This window comes from Bombina bombina, chromosome 6 (genome assembly GCF_027579735.1).
Source record: "Bombina bombina isolate aBomBom1 chromosome 6, aBomBom1.pri, whole genome shotgun sequence".
Taxonomy (NCBI): Eukaryota; Metazoa; Chordata; class Amphibia; order Anura; family Bombinatoridae; genus Bombina; species Bombina bombina.
Genome location: NC_069504.1, coordinates 890,239,270 through 890,261,949, shown reverse-complemented (window position 1 = coordinate 890,261,949; position 22,680 = coordinate 890,239,270). Strand labels below are relative to the sequence as shown.

At 37.2% G+C, this 22,680-nt stretch overlaps 1 protein-coding gene across 2 annotated transcripts in view; it reads left to right on the top strand.

The window, feature by feature from the left end:
• Positions 1 to 22,680, top strand: part of GPS2 (G protein pathway suppressor 2) — an 84,366-nt gene that overhangs the window by 5,974 nt on the left and 55,712 nt on the right. The window contains exons 1-5 of one of the 2 annotated variants that reach the window (XM_053718445.1): positions 11,668 to 11,820; positions 12,352 to 12,461; positions 12,872 to 12,981; positions 13,775 to 13,887; positions 13,981 to 14,060. In XM_053718445.1, coding sequence (XP_053574420.1) covers positions 11,714 to 11,820; positions 12,352 to 12,461; positions 12,872 to 12,981; positions 13,775 to 13,887; positions 13,981 to 14,060 — 520 coding nt within the window. In that variant the 5' untranslated portion in view covers positions 11,668 to 11,713. Of the gene's footprint in view, positions 1 to 11,667; positions 11,821 to 12,351; positions 12,462 to 12,871; positions 12,982 to 13,774; positions 13,888 to 13,980; positions 14,061 to 22,680 lie in introns of those variants that run through there. The other variant, XM_053718446.1, reaches the window with a different exon arrangement.

Sequence of the window (22,680 nt, the reverse complement as noted above, 5' to 3'; positions counted from 1 at the left end):
CAATCTTGCCCATAGAGACAGGCTGGAATTCACAGCAGTCCAGCTAGCTGTTCCAAAGTGTGGTAGTAGATGGGTGGGTTATAGAGTGTTGGTACTTGTTTGCAGCAGACTGAAATTTGGCGCCAAGACAACTCCAGGTCCTGTCAGTATCCTGTGCATATTGGGGTGTGATTGTGCCTTATACCACCATTGATCTGCACCATTGGCGCCTCTGTACTTTGTTTCACTTCAATAACACACTTTTACCTTTCTAAATGTAGTACAATTCCACTTTACGAAAACACCAGTGTTTTTGGATTCTAAAAATTATGTTTTCAAATAAAATTGTAGTACTTGTAGGTCAGAAGATCAACATTATTTTTTTGTTACTTTGCATCAACTATATCTAACCATTCTGATTTCTGGGAGGAGCATTACCCTTTGTTGAGAATGTACACAAGATCTTATCCCTTCCCAAATATTTGCAAGACTGTCAAAACAAGATAAATTCTTTATTTGCCATTGTTTGTTATGCCCTTCCAGTTATCAGGGGATTGTCGTAAGATCACTCAACTGAAATAGGATGGTTGCCTTTTTTAAAGAAGGGGTATTAATGCATATGTTTCAGGTGATTGTTGTTGCCATAGTGATCACCTAATACCTGTTTGGGTTTGTAACCCCTAATTTTAAATTGCAGCCAAAACAGAATTTTGTGGACCAACAAATTTATATATTTTTTTTTTTTTGGAGACAGTGAATAATTTTATATAGATATAAGAATACAAAAAATATAGGCCTGTCATTTTGGATATATCCAGTCCCAAGCATAAAATAGTGTCTTGCTAGACAAGTCTTCATAGTGCTGCTTTTATTCTCAAATACAAAATTATGTGTCTATATAAGAGTGCAAGGCACCAAATCCATGTTTTGCCACAAACTATCCTAATCAATGGTCAGGGGCAGAATGCTTTTTTTTTTTTTTTTTTTTTTTTTTTTACATAATTTATGTAAGAATTTACCTGATAAATTAATTTCTTTCATATTGGCAAGAGTCCATGAGCTAGTGACGTATGGGATATACAATCCTACCAGGAGGGGCAAAGTTTCCCAACCCTCAAAATGCCTATAAATACACCCCCTCACCACACCCACAATTCAGTTTAACGAATAGCCAAGAAGTGGGGTGATAAAGAAAGGGGTAAAAAGCATCAATAAAGGAATTTGGAAATAATTGTATTTTATACAAAAATAATCATAACCACCATAAAAAGGGTGGGCCTCATGGACTCTTGCCAATATGAAAGAAATTAATTTATCAGGTAAATTCTTACATAAATTATGTTTTCTTTCATGTAATTGGCAAGAGTCAATGAGCTAGTGAGAGTCACTAGAGAGGGAGGGATAAAAATAACAGCCATTTTCCGCTGAAAAAATAATCCACAACCCAAAATAAATTATTCTCATAATGAAAAGAAAAACTTAAAACAGCAGAAGAATCAAACTGAAACAGCTGCCTGAAGAACTTTTCTACCAAAGACTGCTTCTGAAGAAGCAAATACATCAAAATGGTAGAATTTAGTAAATGTATGCAAAGAGGACCAAGTTGCTGCTTTGCAAATCTGATCAACTGAAGCTTCATTCTTAAAAGCCCACGAAGTGGAGACTGATCTAGTAGAATGAGCTGTAATTCTCTGAGGCGGGGCTTTACCCAACTCCAAATAAGCTTGATGAATCAAAAGCTTTAACCAAGAAGCCAAGGAAATAGCAGATGCCTTCTGACCTTTCCTAGGACCAGAAAATATAACAAATAGACTAGAAGTCTTCCTGAAATCTTTAGTAGCTTCAACATAATATTTCAAAGCTCTCACCAAATCCAAAGAATGTAATGATTTTTCCAAAGAATTCGTAGGATTAGGACACAAGGAAGGGACAACAATTTCTCTACTAATGTTGTTAGAATTCACAACTTTAGGTAAAAATTTAAATGAAGTCCACAAAACCGCCTTACCCTGATGAAAAATCAGAAAAGGAGATTCACAAGAAAGAGCAGGTAGCTCAGAAACTCTTCTAGCAGAAGAGATGGCCAAAAGGAACACTTTCCAAGAAAGTAGTTTAATGTCCAAAGAATGCATAGGCTCAAATGGAGGAGCCTGTAACACCTTCAAAACCAAATTAAGACTCTGAGGAGAAATTGATTTAATGACTGGCTTAATTCTAACTAAAGCCTGTACAAAACAGTGAATATCAGGATGTTTAGCAATCTTTCTGTGAAATAAAACTGAAAGAGCAGACATTTGTTCCTTCAAGGAACCTGCAGACAAACCCTTATCCAAACCATCCTGAAGAAACTGTAAAATTCTAGGAATTCTAAAAGAATGCCAAGAGAATTTATGAAAAGAACACCATGAAATGTAGGTCTTCCAAACTCGATAATAAATCTTTCTAGAGACAGATTTAAGAGCTTGTAACATAGTATTAATCACTGAGTCAGAGAAACCTCTATGACTTAGTTCAATTTCCATACCTTCAAATTTAATGATTTGATATCCTGATGGAAAAACGGACCTTGAGACAGTATGTCCGGCCTTAAAAGGAAGTGGCCAAGGTTGGCAACTGGACATTCCGAACAAGATCCGCATACCAAAACCTGTGTGGCCATGCTGGAGCCACCAGCAACACTAACGATTGTTCCATGAGGATTTTGGATATCACTCTTGGAAGAAGAACTAGAGTCGGGAAAATGTAAGCAGGATGATAACACCAAGGAAGTGTCAGCTCATCCACTGCTTCCTCCTGAACATCCCTGGACAGGTATCTGGGACGTTTCTTGTTTAGATGAGAGGCCATGAGATCTATCTCTGGAAGACCCCACATCTGAACAATCTGAGAAAACACATCTGGATGGAGAGACCACTTCCCTGGATGTAGTCTGATGGCTGAGATAATCCGCCTCCCAATTGTCTACCTGGGATATGCACCGCAGAGATTAGACAGGAGCTGGATTCCGCCCAAGCAGGTATGCAAGATACTTCTTTCATAGCTTGAGGACTGTGAGTCCCACCCTGATGATTGACATATGCCACAGTTGTGATATTGTCTGTCTGAAAGCAAATGAACGGTTCTCTCTTAACAGAGGCCAAAATTGAAGAGCTCTGAGAATTGCACGGAGTTCTAAAATATTGATTGGTAATCTCGCCTCTTGAGATTTCCAAACCCCATGTGCTGTCAGAGATCCCCAAACAGCTCCCCAACCTGAAAGACTTGCGCCTGTAGTGATCACAGTCCAGGTTGGCCGAACAAAGGAAGCCCCTTGAACTAAAAGCTGGTTATTTAACCACCACATCAGAGAGTGTCGAACATTGGGATTTAAGGATATTAACTGTGATATCTTTGTATAATCCCTGCACCATTGATTCAGCATACAAAGCTGGAGAGGTCTCATGTGAAAACGAGCAAAAGGAATCGCATCCGATGCTGCAGTCATGAGGCCTAAAACGTCCATGCACATAGCCACTGAAGGAATGACTGAGACTGAAGGTGCAGACAGGCTGCAACCAATTTCAAACGTCTCTTGTCTGTTAGATTCAGTGTCCATGACTCTGTCTCTATCTGGAAACCTAAAAAGGTGACCCTTGTTTGAGGAATCAAGAAACTTTTTGGTAGATTGATCCTCCAACCATGTCTTTGAAGAAACAACACTAGTTGATTTGTGTGAGATTCTGCAGTATGTAAAGACTGAGCTAGTACCAAGATATCGTCCAAATAAGGAAACACCGCAATACCCTGTTCTCTGATTACAGAGAGTAGGGCACCTAGAACCTTTGAAAAGATTCTTGGAGCTGTTGCTAGGCCAAATTAAAGATCAACAAATTGGTAATGCTTGTCTAGAAAAGAGAATCTCAGGAACTGATAATGTTCTGGATGAATCGGAATATGAAGTTATGCATCCTGCAAGTCTATTGTAGACATATAATGTCCTTGCTGAACAAAAGGCAGAATAGTCCTTATAGTCACCATCTTGAAAGTTGGTACTCTTACATAACGATTCAAAATTTTCAGATCCAGAACTGGTCTGAATGAATTTTCCTTCTTTGGGACAATGAATAGATTTGAATAAAACCCCAGACCTTGTTCCTGAAAAGGAACTTGCATGATTACCCCTGAATACTCCAGGTGTGAAACACACTTCAGGAAAGCCTGAGCTTTTACTGGATTTGCTGGGATACGTGAGAGAAAAAATCTTCTCACAGGAGGTCTTACTCTGAATCTTATTCGATACCCTTGAGAGACAATGCTCTGAATCCATTGATTTTGGACAGAATTTATCCAAAAATCCTTGAAAAACCTTAATCTGCCCCCTACCAGCTGAACTGGAATGAGGGCCGCACCTTCATGCGGACTTAGGGGCTGACTTTGGTTTTTTAAAAGGCTTGGATTTATTCCAATTTGAGGAAGGCTTCCAATTGGAAACAGATTCCTTGGGGGAAGGATTAGATTTTTGTTCCTTATTTTGACGAAAGGAACAAAAACGGTTAGAAGCCTTAGATTTACCCTTAGGTTTTTTTTATCCTGAGGCAGAAAAACTCCCTTTCCTCCAGTAACAGTTGAAATAATAGAATCCAACTGAGAACCATATAAATTATAACCTTGGAAAGAAAGAGATAATAATCTAGACTTAGATGTCATATCAGCATTCCAAGATTTAAGCCATAAAGCCCTTCTAGCTAAAATAGCTAAAGACATGGATCTAACATCAATTTTGATAATATCAAAAATGGCATCACAAATAAAATGATTAGCATGTTGCAGTAAGCGAACAATGCTAGATATGTCAGAATCCAATTCTTGTTCCGCCAAATTCTCCAACCAAAAAGTTGATGCAGCCGCAACATCAGCCAAAGAAATTGCAGGCCTGAGAAGATGACCTGAATATAAATAGGCTTTCCTTAGATAGTATTCAAGTTTCCTATCTAAAGGATCTTTAAAAGAAGTACTATCTTCCATAGGAATAGTGGTATGTTTAGCAAGAGTAGAAATATCCCTCAACTTTGGGGATCTTTTCCCAAAACTCTATAGAAATGGCTGGTAAAGGATACAATTTTTTTAAACCTTGAAGAAGGAATAAAAGAAGTACCTGGCTTATTCCATTCCTTAGAAATCATATCAGAAATAGCATCAGGAATTGGAAAAACCTCTGGAGTAACCACAGGAGGTTTAAAAACAGCATTTAAACGTTTACTAGTCTTAATGTCAAGAGGACTAGCTTCCTCAATATCCAAAGTAATTAACACTTCTTTTAACAAAGAATGAATATGCTCTATTTTAAACAAATAAGTAGATTTGTCAATGTCAATATCTGAGGAAGGAACTTCTGAATCAGATAGATCCTCATCAGAGGAGGATAAATCATTATGTTGTTGGTCATTTGAAATTTCATCAACTTTATGAGTAGTTTTAAAAGACCTTTTACGTTTATTAGAAGGCGGGAATGAGTTGAGAAGCTGTCTGCCCGCCATTTAGTACATGGTGCCCAAAGCCTTCTGAATAGAATCAGTAACAAATTCTTTAAAATTCATAGGTATATTATGTACATTAGAAGTTGAAGGAACTGCAACTGGCAATGTACTATTACTGATAGATACATTCTCTGCATGTGAAAGTTTATCATGACAACTATTACAAATTACATTTGGAGATATAATTTCCACAATCTTACAACAAATGCACTTGGCTTCGGTAGAACCGATGTCAGGCAGCAAAGTTCCAACAGATACTTCTGAGGCAGGAGCAGATTGAGACATCTTGCAAAATGTAAAAAACAACATATAAAGCAAAATTATCAATTTCCTTTATATCAAAGTTTCAGGAATGGGAAAAAAAACAGCATAGCCCTCTGACATAGAAAAAGGCAAGAGGCAAACAGCAATGGGGTATAAAACATGAATAATTTGGCGCCAAGTATGATGCACAACATAAGTGAAAAAACTTTTTGCGCCAACAATATCCGGAAATGACACACTTGCGTCACTAACGACGCAACCGTCTGTAAGGCTTCCGCATCAACTATGACGCTAGAAATGACAAACTTGCGTCAACGGACGTACTTTTCGCGCCAAAAAAATGAATGAATGACGCAATTTAACATTTTGCGCACCCGCGGGCCTAATGCTGCCCGCAATTTGTAAGAAAAAAAGTAGTCAATTTGAAAAAAAGACTAAACCCCAGGTAAGAAAAAAATATTTCTTAATATGTTTATTTCCCAAATATTAAACTGACAGTCTGCACAAGTAAATACATGAACCTGACTCATGGCAAATATAAGTACAATACATATATTTATAACTTTATATAAATGCATAAAGTGCCAGACGATAGCTGGGGTGTCTTAAGTAAAAAACATACTTACCCAAAGACACCCATCCACATATAGTAGACAGCCAAACCAGTACTGAAACAGTTATCAGTAGAGGTAATGGTATATGAGAGTATATCGTCGATCTGAAAAGGGAGGTAGGAGATGAATCTCTACGACCGATAACAGAGAACCTATGAAATAGACCCCCGTTAGGAAAATCATTGCATTCAATAGGTGATACTCTTTTCACGTCCCTCTGTCATTTTCTGTACTCTGAAAGGAATTGGGCTTCAAAAAAAACTAAGAAGCGCATGTCAATTTAGAAATCTTAGCACAAACTTACTTCACCACCTCCATAGGAGGCAAAGTTTGTAAAACTGAATTGTGGGTGTGGTGAGGGGTGTATTTATAGGCATTTTGAGGTTTGGGAAACTTTGCCCCTCCTGGTAGGATTGTATATCCCATACGTCACTAGCTCATGGACTCTTACCAATAACATGAAAGAACTGTTATCTAGGAGCCACAAGCTCTCTCCATTACCCAAGACATTCAATATCCTGGGTGTAAGTGGTTCTGGACAATGTTTGGGTCTTTGTTTTTACCTAAGTCTTTTAAAGTCTGAAAGACCACAGTTAACATTTGTATCCTTTTTCCTATGAGGTCACTATGTAAGAAAACCAGAATTGCATACAAACTCTAAACTAAGCTTGTCCATCCTAAAGAGAGAGAAAAACAGTGTTTCATTTTTGTAATAAAAAACACTAAACAGTAGGTTATACAGAAATTATTGCAATATGTATTATTCATAATTTTTAACATATTCGTTTTTTTATTTCATTTTGAAGGATCCATTACTTTGTTACTGTCCCACAAGGGGACTGTGGTCTCTACAGAAAGGCAAATATGTAGTGTTGTGAGGAGACATCTATAATAGCTGCAGCCAGTATATTGCCCATGCTCAATAGAGGACTTTTGCTGCTTAAAAGGACAGTATACTTTACCTCTGTGATTACCTTGTATCTAAGTTTCTGCTGACTGCCCCCTTATCTCAGTTCTTTTGACAGACATGCTTTTTAGCCAGTCAGTGCTGACTCATAAATAACTCCACAAGAGTGAGTACAATGTTATCTATAAGGCACGCATGGACTAGCAGTGTCTAACTGAAAAACTGTCAAGGCACTGAGATAAGAGGCAGCCCTCAATGGGTTACAGATCAGCCTATGGACCTACCTTGGTTTAGCCTTCAACAAAGAATACCAAGAGAGCAAAGCAAACTTGATGATTTAAGTAAATTGGAAAGTTGTTTAAAATTACCTGCCCCATCTGAATCATGAAAGTTTAATTTTTTACTTTACTGTCCCCTTAAATTGGTGGTAATTGGCAGCAGAGGGGATAAATAATTGGCAACCTAGAGCTCCTAGGTTTTCAACAATTTAAAAAACTGTGTAAGCTATTTATTGAAGTCTGGGCTTTTTCTAACTGTCCTTTTTGGCTAACCCAATTATGACTTGTTGCTGAATCTGCTCTAGCGAACATAAGCATGTATGTTTTTCTACACATTGATTTTACTTACTTTAGCAACCTGGTGTCAGTGTATAAACAAATGAACATACTTGACATATAAATGTTCCAAAAATAAAAAAGAGAGAGAGATCCACAATATTGGTGGATATCAAAGAATGACAAGGCTGCACTCGAGAAATCCTCAATCAAAAAGTATTTATTTATACCTCTTAACAAGCCTAAAAAAAAAACCCACACAAAAACCCTTAGAGTGAATAAACAACAAACACATGAGCCAGTATAAACAATCCAAAATTATTCTCAAATATCAATTATATGGCAAATATTGGAGAGCCAAAATTAGAGCACATGAGTGTACAAAGACACGCTCTAAAGGCTCAATAATAAACATTCTGCAACAGTTCCTTTAGCACTCCATGAAGGAGGTATCTAACGAAGCCCTGTGAGCCAGCCCAGTTTAGGGAGGGGCAAAATGCGTCACAACTGGCACTCATCTGACCTGTAACTTTGAACCAGAAGCCGGGAGATCCTGATTACCTCTCCAACCGCTCTGAACCTGGAAGACTGTGGCTGAACGCATCTAAGGCGTGTCTCTGAAGCAAGGTTTTAGGACGGAACGTCAGAAATCTGTTTGCAGCAATACAGCCAGCGGAAAAACGGAGGTTGTGCGGTGAGATTTGGGGACTAAGTTGTTTAATCAGGATATGTGCTGTCCTCCACCAAACGGTGGTTTGCCACTTTAGATGAAATTATTTTTATTTAAATATTATAATTGCATAAGAAAATACAAGAAAGTCTTGAGTAAAATAAGACAAAAGTATTATCGAAAAACATCAAACTACATAATTTTGCAGTAGGCGGCTAAAAAGGATTATGATGATATATTGGTTGAGTTTACAATATACTTATAGTTGTTAGAAATTCTCTACTTAACTCTAGCTAGGTAGCGTTATTTGGTTTCATACCAAGATTCGTAGGGAAAGGTCAAGGTAAATCCCAACCTCTTCCAAATAGAGTAAGACCTCCTTGAATGGAGAACATAAAGGTAGAAAGTGAGAAAGGTAGATGGAAAGAAAAACAAAGGGGAAATAAAAAGTAAAGAGAGAGAGGCATGCCCTCTGACCAAGACACACCTTTTGAGATTTCCTGTACCTCCGGAGGGCCACGAGGTAGCTTTTAATTATTGGGAGCGAGGGGTTATGTGGTGGCAGGAGTATAGTATCTGATTTCTGTACTAAATAGATGTGAATGTAATCCAATAATACCGGATACCTGGAGCGTGTCTATATACTAAGTGCTCCTAGGACTGAAGCAGCAAGAATTATTTCTCCCCTTTGGTCAAAGTATTGGCTATCTGAAAACGCAAGCTTGTTTCTTTATGTAGTATTGTCAGCCGCAATATATGGATACACAAAAGGAACTGTTGCAGAATGTTTCTTATTGAGCCATTAGAGCGTGTCTTCTACACTCAAGCTCTAATTTTGGCTCTCCAATATTTGCCCTATAATTGATATTTGAGAATAATTTAGGATTGTTTATACTGGCTCATGTGTTTATTTGTTTTTTTAGGCTTGTTAAGAGGTATAAATAAATACTTTTTGATTGCGGATTTCTCGAGTGCAGCCTTCTCATTCTTTGATATCCACCAATATTGTGGATATCTCTCTCTTTTATTTTTGGTACTATTGGCTTATGACTGCTTGCACCTATGATTAAATCCTGTTGATAGAGTGCACACACCTGTTGTATTAATTATGACATAAATGTGTCTATGTATAAGATGCTTTAGTGCAGGGTTCTTCAAATTTTTCCCCCCCCAAGACCCAGTGCCATGATACCACATACCTTTGCGGCCCTATTTTTGTGCTTGAAAATGTCTGAAGTAATATACAAGATAGCTGCAATTTTTGGTAAATTGATTAAATATTTGTACTTTATTCCTGATTGTAGTCAAACTTTTACAGTGTTGTAAAAGGTAGTAACACACACTCTCATATACAACACACACACACTCTCATATACAACACACACACACTCTCATATACAACACACACACTCTCATATACAACACACACACACACACTCTCATATACAACACACACACACACACTCTCATATACAACACACACACACACACACACACTCTCTCATATACAACACACACACTCTCATATACAACACACACACACACACACACTCTCTCATATACAACACACACACACACACACTCTCATATACAACACACACACACACACACTCTCATATACAACACACACACTCTCATATACAACACACACTCTCATATACAACACACACACACTCTGATATACAACACACACACACTCTCATATACAACACACACACACTCTGATATACAACACACACACACTCTGATATACAACACACACACACTCTGATATACAACACACACACACTCTGATATACAACACACACACACTCTGATATACAACACACACACACTCTGATATACAACACACACACACTCTGATATACAACACACACACACTCTGATATACAACACACACACACTCTGATATACAACACACACACACACTCTGATATACAACACACACACACACTCTGATATACAACACACACACACACACTCTGATATACAACACACACACACACACTCTGATATACAACACACACACACTCTGATATACAACACACACACACTCTGATATACAACACACACACTCTGATATACAACACACACACTCTGATATACAACACACACACTCTGATATACAACACACACACTCTGATATACAACACACACACTCTGATATACAACACACACACTCTGATATACAACACACACACTCTGATATACAACACACACACTCTGATATACAACACACACACTCTGATATACAACACACTCTCTCTCATATACAACACACTCTCTCTCATATACAACACACTCTCTCTCATATACAACACACTCTCTCTCATATACAACACACACACACACACACTCTCATATACAACACACACACACGTCGCGACACAGTAAACTTGGTGTTGCGACCCAATAATGGGTCCCAGCCCATAGTTTGAAGAACCCTGCCTTATTTGCTTTGGACTACTTATGTGTTCATATAATGTAAGCACAACAATAACCTAGCACTGAGGTTTACATCCTATTTGTTCTGAGAAACTCAATGTTCTTTTGAATACAATATTTGACACACAATATTATTAGTCTGTCTTTGACACCCCTGTGACTCTTATATTATATTGCAGTGATATTAAAAAAAATGTAAAAATCAGAAGTATTTATTTGCTATATCACAAAATGCATACCAACTTTTTTTTTTCTTTAACTTTCAGTATCATTAGTGGTGCTAAACGTAAAGGGACATGAAACCTACATTTTTTTTTCTTTTATGATTCAGATAAAGCATATAATTTTAAACACATTTCCAATTTACTTCTATTATCAAATTTTCTTAATTCTCTTGGTATCCTTTTTTGAACACGCTACAATGCACTACTTTGAGCAAGCCGAACACAGATGAGCCAATGACAAGAGGCTGTGTGTAGCCACCAATCAGAAGCTAGCTCCCAATAGTGCATTGCTGCTGCTGAGGGTATGTACGTATGCTTTCAACAAATGTCGCCAGTGAAACAAAGCAAATTAAATAATAGAAGTACATTGGAAAGTTGTTTAAAATTGCATGCTCTGTTTAATCATGAAAGTTTAATTTTCGCTCTTTCTTTTTAAGCACACACAGTGTTAAGGATGATATGATCTGTTGTGTATTCTGTTTTGGTAGACCCCAAGGCAGAACATGCTGTGATCTGAGATGTCATCGCAGAAAATGCAGCATGTCTGCAGAAAGAACAGAACATATGCAGGAACTGTTAGCGCTTTCGCTTTGCAGTGCTGCTCCACATCAGGCTGTTCAAACAGCACTGTGCTCTGGCAGCACTATGTAAGTGTTAACACAGAGCATTGATTGATGACTGGCTTTCAGGGATATTTTTCAACCCCGTCGATATTTTTCAACCCCGTCCCTAGCCTTCCCCAGTATGCAAAGCTGTGACTCCTAAATTTAAGATAATGTTGTGAGCAATGCACCCCTTTTTTATTACTACTTTTTTATCTTCTAATTATGTGATGTTACACCAAGAGCAAAAGAAACACATTTATTCACTAGAGATATTAAAAACTTAACTTAATTTCTTTTTTTTTTCTTTCTTTGCAATGCAATTTTCATCTGCTGCAATTTTATACAATTTTAAGAATTGCTTTGTTCTCCAGTTAATAAACACATCACTGTTGAGCTTGTGCTTTAGTGTAACTGCCTAATTTAAAATTTAATTTCAAAATGACTTGACTTAAATTCTTATCGCAGAAAGTGAAAAAAGTTCTGCCTCTGGGTTGGTAGACAGTCCAGGATGTCTAATACAAAGATAGCTACATTTTGATAGTCTAACTACTTTTTTTTCTTTCTTTTCCCCAGTTCTTTGCTTGTCACAATGCCTGCTCTACTGGAGAGACCGAAGCTGTCTAACACGATGGCAAGAGCACTTCATAGACATGTAATGATGGAGCGAGAGCGCAAAAGACAGGGTGAGGGGGAGAATTGAAATGAGCTGGTAGTTAGTGTGTGATGAAGTGTCACAGTGTTTGGAGTAGAATATCCCTATGTGGCAACTTAAGAAGAGTCAGTTACTGTATTTCATGTGATGGAGACTAGCACAAATTACCTGTGTCCAAGAATGAGTCAGTCATTGAATGAGAGACAAATCATAAACGAATTGTGTGCAAAGGTGGGACACTATATATTGGGGTTATGTCTGATGCTGGGCACTGTGTGGGTTGTATCAGAGGACAACTATTTTGTATTGAGGTACCCAGTAAGGTGTTAAGGGTTCTCCCACACTGTCCTCTCTCAAGTATTTAAACATGAACTTTGTATAGTGTGTTAAACTGGCATAGTACAAATGGCCTTCATTATAACTGGTTGTATTTTATGACAGAGGAAGAGGAGGTGGATAAGATGATGGAACAGAAGATGAGAGATGAGCAAGAGAGGAGGAGGAAGAAAGAGATGGAGGAAAGGATGTCTTTGGAGGAGACTCGAGAACAGGTGAGACTCCTCTTCCAAACAATGTTTATTGCCCACATATTCTTTCTTTTCAACATAATTTCTTTAAGGGTCATTATAGTATTAAAATGACATGCTCTAATTTGTTAGTGCATATAGTTTTACCACTAGCGACCGTGCAGTGCTATGTGTTTAGCCCCGAGTGAACGTACCACTCTGGAGCCTCAGAGAACTGCTGGTCCTGAGCAGAAACTGATATTGAGCCAATCGGCAGCAGTAGTTGCACAGCTTGGTTGTGCTACTACTGCTGCTAATTCAGTCAGCAGCCATGTCTGCTCAGGACCACCAGTTCTCTGTGGCTCCTGAGCGGTACTTTCTGTGTGTTTAACTCTGTTGCAGGAGTTAAACCCATAGCATTGCAAATGCTAAAATTACATTTTGTAACAAATTAGAGCATGTAAATTTAACACTATAATGGCCTTTAATGACCAATAATCTATAGTCTTTAGTGTCTGCCGTGATTACTGGTGTATAGGTATTCCAGAGTGGAATTTTATATAGAAGACTGGGAGCCTTGTCCAACAGTCAACAAACCCCAATAAAATTAGGACCCGTAAATAACGTTTTAGTTTCTCTGGTTTTCACACAATGAGAGTGAGGAAGGAATTTGGACCTGGAATGGTATTAGTGTTGAAAGTTGTATTAAAAATATCTGCCTGCTGAAAAGGAAAATCTAGAGTATTTCAAATGATTTCCTTACACATATTGCACATAAAAATTACACCCTGGTTCATGGGTTTTTTTTCTCCCTCCTTCAAATTCTCTCCTTGCGCAGATCATGAAGCTCCAAGAGAAATTAAACTCTTTACAAGAAGAGAAGCACCAGTTATTCTTACAGCTGAAGAAAGTTCTGCACGAGGAAGAGAAGAGGAGAAGGAAGGAGCAAAGGTTAGGAATTTCATAGGGGGAGAACCAAGTGGGAGGTGGGGACTATATAGTACTGAGGTGAAATTCATGATGTAATACTTCCTCTGCATGCAGTGACCACACAACCTTGACACCAGCTGCCTATCAGCAGGGGATGATCATGCACACAGGAGCCCATCTCATTAATATGCAAGGTAAGCCATTCAATAGTCACATTATACCACATGTGTACTATAATAATGAGGAGGTTACAACTTGTTCTTTAATTTGATTTCTGTGGCCTTAAAACTGTATATAAATAAGTGCTATGTGTTAAAATGGGAACTATCCAGTCATTATGTATGTTTATTGTGCCTATGTTCATTTTAATATATTTAGATAGTGATTGATGCTGCGTTTTTAAGCTTGCTGATAATCATTGCCCATTTCTTGTGTAGATTGGGATTTAATAAGCAGCACATGCCTCAGACCTTCTTAGTTGCTTACTGCTTTAATCTACCTCCCTCTGACTTCTTGCTTTATGCTGCCTCCTTCTGATATATTTTTTTCTGAATGTTTCTCTTGTTCATATTTGTTTTTTGTATCTGAAGCATTTCTGCCCTGTTTTCTTTATTATAAATCTGATAGATGTAGCCAAACACTCACACTCTGTCAATCAGACAATAATAATGTCTACCATACCAACATAAAAACAAATATAATTTCCTTTTAATTCATGTTCAGCGGAGTAGAAAGGTTCCACTGACATTTCCCTTCCTAATGATTCTCTACCCTGCTAACAGCATTAACTTACTTCACCTAGTGCCTAATAATTGAAAATTCATCTGCAAGGTGAGAAATATGAATGATCTAAGAAAAAGGATTAAAGCTCAAATTAAATAATGAAGCTCACTAGAAACCAGATACAGGGCAAAGCACGGGGCACTGATAGCGACTTACCTTGCAATCTTTTCTAGTTTTGCAAATATATATTTATAAATATATATTATTATTATCAGGTATTTATAAAGCGCCAGTAGATTACGTAGCGCTATACAAGAAATAATGGAACATTACAGGGATGCATTACATACACAAACAAGTGTTCCTTTAAATTACGTCATCCAAGATGGCGTCCCTTGAATTCCGATTGACTGATAGGATTCTATCAGCCAGTCGGAATTAAGGTAGGAAAAATCCTATTGGCTGATCCAATCAGCCAATAGGATTGAGCTCGCATTCTATTGGCTGATTGGAACAGCCAATAGAATGCAAGCTCAATCCTATTGGCTGATTGGATCAGCCAATAGGATTGAACTTAAATCCTATTGGCTGATTGCATCAGCCAATAGGATTTTTGCTACCTTAATTCTGATTGGCTGATAGAATCCTATCAGTCAATCGGAATTCAAGGGACGCCATCTTGGATGACATCAATTAAAGGAACCGTCATTTGTTGTGTAGTCGTCGGTCTGGAATGGATGCTCCGCGTCGGCTGGCTTCAAGATGGACCCGCTCCGGGTGGATGAAGATAGAAGATGCCGCCTGGATGAAGACTTCTGCCCGGATCGGATGAAGACTTCTGCCCCTCTGGAGGACCACTTGTGCCCGGCTGGGTGAAGACATCTCACGGTAGGGTGATCTTCAAGGGGGTAGTGTTAGGTTTTATTAAGGGGGAATTGGTGGGTTTTAGAGTAGGGTTGGGTGTGTGGGTGGTGGGTTTTAATGTTGGGGGGGTATTTTTTTTTTTTTTTTTTTTTTTACAGGTAAAAGAGCTGATTACTTTGGGGCAATGACCCGCAAAAAGCCCTTTTAAGGGCTATTTGTAATTTAGTATAGGGTAGGGATTTTTATTATTTTGGGAGGCTTTTTTATTTTATTAGGGGGATTAGATTAGGTGTAATTAGTTTAAAATTCTTGTAATTTTATTTTTTATGTAATTTAGTGTTTGTTTATTTTTTTCATACTTTAGTTTATTTTATTTAATTCTAGGTAATTTAGTAAATTTATTTAATGATAGTCTAGTGTTAGGTGTAATTGTAATTTAGGTTAGGATTTATTTTACAGGTACTTTTGTATTTATTTTAGCTAGGTAGTTTATTAAATAGTTAATAACTATTTAATAACTATTGTACCTAGTTAAAATAAATACAAAGTTGCCTGTAAAATAAAAATAAACCCTAGGCTAGCTACTATGTAACTATTAGTTATATTGTAGCTATCTTAGGGTTTATTTTATAGGTAAGTATTTAGTTTTAAATAGGAATAATTTAGGTAATTGTGTTTCGTTTTATTTAAATTATATTTAAGTTAGGGGGGTTAGACTTAGGGTTAAATTTAGGTTTAGGGGTTAATACATTTAATATAGTAGCGGTGACATTGGGGGCGGCAGATTAGGGGTTAATAAATGTAGGTAGGTGTCGGCGATGTTAGGGACGGCAGATTAGTGGTTAATAAAATTTAACTAGTGTTTGCGAGGTGGGAGTGCGGCGGTTTAGGGGTTAATATATTAAAGTGGCAGTCCTGTCGGCAGATTAGGGGTTAAAACTTTATTTAAGTGTTTGCGATGTGGGGGGGGGGCTCGGTTTAGGGGTTAATAGGTAGTTTATGGGTGTTTGTGTACACTTTAGTTAAGAGTTTTTTATGTTCCAGCGACAGCCCATAAAACTCTTAAGTACTGACTTTTAAATGCGGTAGGAAGGAGTCTGGACAGGAGAGGGTCTACTGCTCACTTCTTCCAAGACTTGTAATACCGGCGTTAGGCAAATCCCATAGAAAAGATAGGATACGCAATTGACGTAAGGGGATTTGCGGTAAGCTCGAGTCGCGGAAAAAAAGTGAGCGGTACACCTGTACCTGCCAGACTTGTAATACCAGCGGGCGTTAAAAAGCAGCGTTGGGACCTCTCAACGCTGCTTTTTAAGGCTAACGCAAGACTCGTAATCTAGCCGTTTCTTTTCTCTTGTCTTCACATTCTCAACTTCTTATCATAGCTGGAGTTACGGGGATTCTCTAGCTTTGATAGATAGATTAGGGCAGCACAATAGTGAACTGTTAACTTTCTAGATCTTAGGCTCTATATTGCGCCAGACTCGCGCACCTTTTTCTTATTTTTATATATATATATATATATATATATATATATATATATATATATTTTTCCACACTTTCATAAGCGCTTTGCATATTTTGAAACTAACTTACCAGCCTACATTTGGTAAGATGACATTGCCATACCATACAAAGTGTAAGGAAGCATACACACACACACACAGTGAAATCCCTATTTAGCCCACTCACAAGGCTACTTGACCCATTTCACAATAGAGATGCAAAGAAACCCTTCAAGATTTAGCTTCTAGATTCTCACATAAGGAGGTTTAAAAGCCTTAGTGCTGCCCACCCATACCCTGCTTTATTAGTCTGGATGCTGTAGCGGGCAAGCCAAGCAAGAGCAAGTAGTTTGTGTGCTTTGGAACTGTAATTCTCAGCATGTTCCACAGCCTGCTTGGAATTGTAGTTTTGGCACTATTTAAATCACAATGCTGGCTTCGGAAAAAGTAAATGCTATGCTCAGGATTATTATAACTAGGCTTTTCGGGAGCAACACCAAAACTCACATTTTCAGGAGCCCAGAGCCTGTTTTTAAGATAGCAGGGGCGACAAGGTGCCTGGATTAATCAAGCCCTGGTGACTGATAAACAGGGTGAGCGCTGCTGCAAAGCACTGCAACAGTTAGAAAAATGCAATTTTGTCTTACTGGAGTTTGATTTTGTTAAATGAATTGCATCAAGGTGGTGTCCTGACCAATTGCTTGTAATCCTTTCTTATCTATTTCTGCATGCTTGTTCCCCACATGCAGCATTATTAGGAACTATTAGGATTCTTTCTATGTCGTATGTTCTCTTGTTTTTGTTTGTCTCCACCATCACTCTTTTTAATGTTGGATGTAAGCAAAAGGAAGGTCTCAAGCAATGTGGATAGTGTGATAACTCACAGATAATGCAACCACATGCTCAAAAAATAACGTTCACTGGTATGTTTTTGGAAAATAATAAAAGTAAATAAAACACCAAAAATCATTATGGAAGCAGGTTATTAACATACATATGTAATTATAAAGATCTGAATCATGAAATATTACAATTAAGTATTAGCTATTTTGGAAGTAAAAAGAACCTGCTTAATCAAACTGTCAGATCCATATTGTTAACCTAGCAATTTTTTAAATATTTCTATTTTGCATGTGAAAGTGCAGCATGTAAATATGTTCCAAAAATGATTTGCTTGAAAAAATGTTAAAGGGACAGTATACACTCTTTTTCATATAACTGCATGTAAAAAACACTACTATAAAGAATAAGATGCACAGATACTGATATAAAAATCCAGTATAAAACTGTTTTAAAAACTTACTTAGAAGCTCTCAGTTTAGCTCTGTTGAAAAGGTAGGTGGAAAGCCCACTGCAAGTGGGAAATAAGACACTCCCCCCTCCCCATTCTTTTGCATATGAAAAGACCCTTTACACAAACAGGAGCAAGCTTGAGTAGGGAACTGATGGTATTCTCATAAAACTTTGGGGCTTGGTTAGGAGTCTGAAAATCAGAGCAATGTTATTTAAAAATAAGCAAAACTATACATTTTTTTTTATTAAAAAAACAAAAAAACTTTATGGGCTATATAAATAGATAATCTACAAAACATTTATGCAAAGAAAAAATGAGTGTATAATGTCTCTTTAAGGGACGCAAAATTATTTATTTCTCAAAAAGTGTTCAATTTAGTTCAGTTATCATTTGCTTTTTCTTTATCAACTTTTTACAATTACATTAAGAGAAGTCAGAAAGATATATTTTTTATTTATTTTTAAAGACATTTTATAATGTAAATAACAATAAAAAAATGATCTTCCATATGTCTCCATTAAGAAATAACAGTGAAAAAAAAAAATTAGATTTGTAAAAATCATAGCAAGAGAAGAAAATTTACTTTACATAAAGAGAAATGCATACAGTGATTTAGCCAGTATAAAAAAATATAACCCAGAGGTTATACACTTGAACCTCAATATTTCCTTGTGAAAAACAAATGATGGGATCTATAACCTATATCTATATCCATCTCATGGTATATCTACAGTGTATCCTCATTCATAATTACGTCGGGAAGTACACCTATATTGATTAAATTAGATATAACCTTAGATTTTTTTTTTTAAAGGAGGCAGTGAATTGTCTTTGTATATTTTCTTGATAGCTCAAAATCAATTTGAGTAATTTCCTCAAATACTTTTTAATATTCTTATCCGTCAATAGGGTTACATTTTATTGTTCAATGATTGCTTGAGTCTGTAATATTTTAAGAAGTTTTGCAATACACGGTTTCCTATCTGCCTTCCAAGATCTTAAAATCAGTTGCCTGCAACATAGAATTACTACATCTATACTATAATCGCGTTTGTAACGCGTCCGTCAGTGTCGCCAGTTGTGCACACATCCTCAAAGGAATTTTGGCAGAGCGAGGCAGCCAAAAGAATTCACCTGTATTCCGAAAATAGCAGGGTGGTGGTGGATTCTTTCACCACCCTGCCATTTTCGGAATCCACTGGGATGCAGCGAAGGCAAACAGAGCATTACAAAAAAAAAAACTAATCGCCGCAATAAATATTAGGAAAAAAACAACAACCAACTGCCTAATAAAATTATTAACCCCTAAATCCGCCAACTACCTAATACATCTATTAACCCACATCGCTAATTAACCTAATAAATCTATTAGCCCCTAAACAGCCATTAATCCACATTGCAATTAACAATCTATTAACCCCTAAACGGCCAAACCCCACAGCGCAAATGACTATTTGCTAAGCCCCCTAAATTAACCCCATTAAAATAATCCTAAATTACAATTAAAATAAAAAACTAACATTACTAAATTTAAACTAATCTAAAATTACAGAAAATAAAAAGTTTAACATTACACAAAATAATAAGCCACATTATCCAAACAAAAAAATTAAACCTAATCCCTATGAAAATAAAAACGCCCCCTAATCTAAGAATAAACTACCAATAGCCCTTAAAAGGACTTTTTGTAGGGCATTGCCCTAAAGAAATCCGCTCTTACATTAAAAATAAATAAAATAAGTCCACCCTAACAGCAAAACCACCCACTGACCAAACCCCCCAAAATAAAAAAACCTAAACTACACATTGTCCCTAAAGGGGCATTTGGGCATTGCCCTTAAAAGGGCATTAACCTCTCTTACTGCCCTTAAAAGGGCATTTGGCTCTTTTTCAATTGCCCAAATCCCTAGTTATAAAAAAAAACAAAAAACCTAACACTATGCCCCAAATAGGTAATCACGGTTCCTGAAGTCCGGCGGAGAAGGTCTTCTTCCAGGTGTGTCCATCATCTTCTATCTTCATCCACAGCGAAAGCGGCGCCGAGCGGGGGTGCGGAGCGGTCTTCCAAGATGTGGCGGTCCTCAGTGGCATGGAGGCTCCTTTTTTATGCCATCGTCTGCCGCACACTGAAGATTGAATGCAAGGTACCCATATTTATTGGGGTATCTTGCATTCCTATTGGCTGATATTTTAAAATCAGCCAATAGGATGAGAGCTAATGAAATCTTATTGGATGATTTGAACAGCCAATAGGATTTCAGTAGCTCTAATCCTATTGGCTGACTTCAACATTTCAGCAAATAGGAATGCAAGGTACCTTGCATTCAATCTTTAGTCTACAATGGTTATCTTTAGGGGCAATGGGTAGTTTTAGTTTTTTTAGTGTTCGTTTTTTTTTATTTTGTGGGGTTTGGTGGGTGAGGGGTCTTTTACTGTTAGGTGGGATTTAGTATTTTTTTAGAGGTAAAAGAGCTGTTTAACTTAGAGCAATGCCCTACAAAAGGCCCCTTTAAGGGCTATTGGTAGTTTAGTATTAGCTTAGGGGGTGTTTTTTTTGGGGGGGGGGAATTTTTATTTTTATAGGGGTATTAGTTTAGGTTTACATTTTTTATTTTGGTTACCTTTTTGTTTTTGTTTTTTTCTGTAATTATAGGTTTTTTTTTGTAACTTTAGCTTGGGAGGTTGTAGTTTTTAAACATAGACTGCCCTCTGGGCATGCTTATCGTCTAGTTGATAGGTAAATTATATTTCACATTAACCCTTAGTATTTCAAAGTCCAGAAATTTATTTTTTTCCAATATGTTTTAATAATTGGTTAGCTCCACATCATGTGGATTTAATCTGCCCAAAGGTGACTGACTTTTCCATTTGTTTAATATTGTGGGAGTCATAATCTATTTATTAATTTAATATGTGCTCCCAGGATTCAGATAGTGTTCCAACAGAGACAAGATTTTGTTGCCATTTACGACATAGATTTTGTAGATGTTTGTCACCTTGCCCCTGAAACAGAAGTTTATTCCAATAGGATATAGTGTGATTCAAAAGAAATTTGAAAATGAAATGGTAAAGCTCACCTACCAATACAAGTAACTAAGAGTGCAACTTACATAGTAATATAATATATAGGTAGTAAGAAGGGAGTGGAGTTCACCAATACAAGGAATCCAAAAGTCTAGGATATAAGCACCTAATAGACAATATTTAAATAAAGCAATGACAATCAAGTATGATAAGTGCAAAATATACTTTATGTAGATAGAAAACATTTATACAATATAAATCCTAAAAAAACAAAAAATAATAAATCATTAATTCATCCATACACTCACACACAACAAGGGGTCCCCTTAATAATGCAAAACAGAGCATAAATGGTATAAGTAAGTGGTGAATCACTATAAAGTCCTGTTAGCTGCAGATGGAATAGGCAGAACAGCACAATGAAGCAGAAAGATGTTCAAGCATAGATGTTGCAGAAAAAGCAGCAAGCAAGACTGTAAAGCTGGTCTTAGATGATGCAGAGTCAAGCTGTATTGAAGTGCAGGACATACAGTCATATATCAGAAAGAACACAGTTGCTCAGTAAGCAGATAGATTGTGTCAAAAGGATTATCATGAATGTTCCAATCATTTCCACCAAACGCCTCAGATAATAGTAATGTTCGATAGATTTATACAAATTCCATAGAACAAGTGCCACAGTTATTGCGGAACATCAGCATACAACCGCATCCGGCGGTGCCTTATATGTAATAAGGAAGAGTGATACTTATCCGCTCAAAGAGTTCATCAGGTGGGCACTTTGTCAAATATCAGAAAGGCTGGCAGACAGGTGGAAACGGGGACATGCCCAAGCTGGGTGAGGTAGCGACCGACCAACGCGTCCCTGTGCGCGTTTCGCTCCGCTCTCGTGGTTGCTCGGGGCTTCTTCCGGGTCTGACGTCACATTGTTGAACAGGCTTCTTTATTGGGCAAAAGACGAGCACCTGATTGCAGGCAATACCATGATACACATAATATGCAGGTGTAGATTAGTGCAAGGCATCGTCAAATTGGTTCAGTCCAGAACTTAAAGAGCCAGGTATATACAATTTAAAACTGCAACAAGTGAGATCAAAAAGCGGTATTTCTTTTTTACTTATTGAATGCTACAATGCTATATACTTATAATTCTCATAAACAATCACACACACATTCATACACAAAATTAATACTAAATCAAAATGACTAATTACTAAACTTTAAAGGGACGGATATATTTATGGTTATTCGTGAAAAATATAGGATTAATATCAATTTTTGCAATCAAATTTAATCAATAGTTCTGCTTACAGACCGTCAATATACAAACAACAGCAGTTTAAATTTCCATTTTTGGATCAATAATAAAGAAGGAGAGTGTCAGTTCAAGAAAGAGGCAAATTC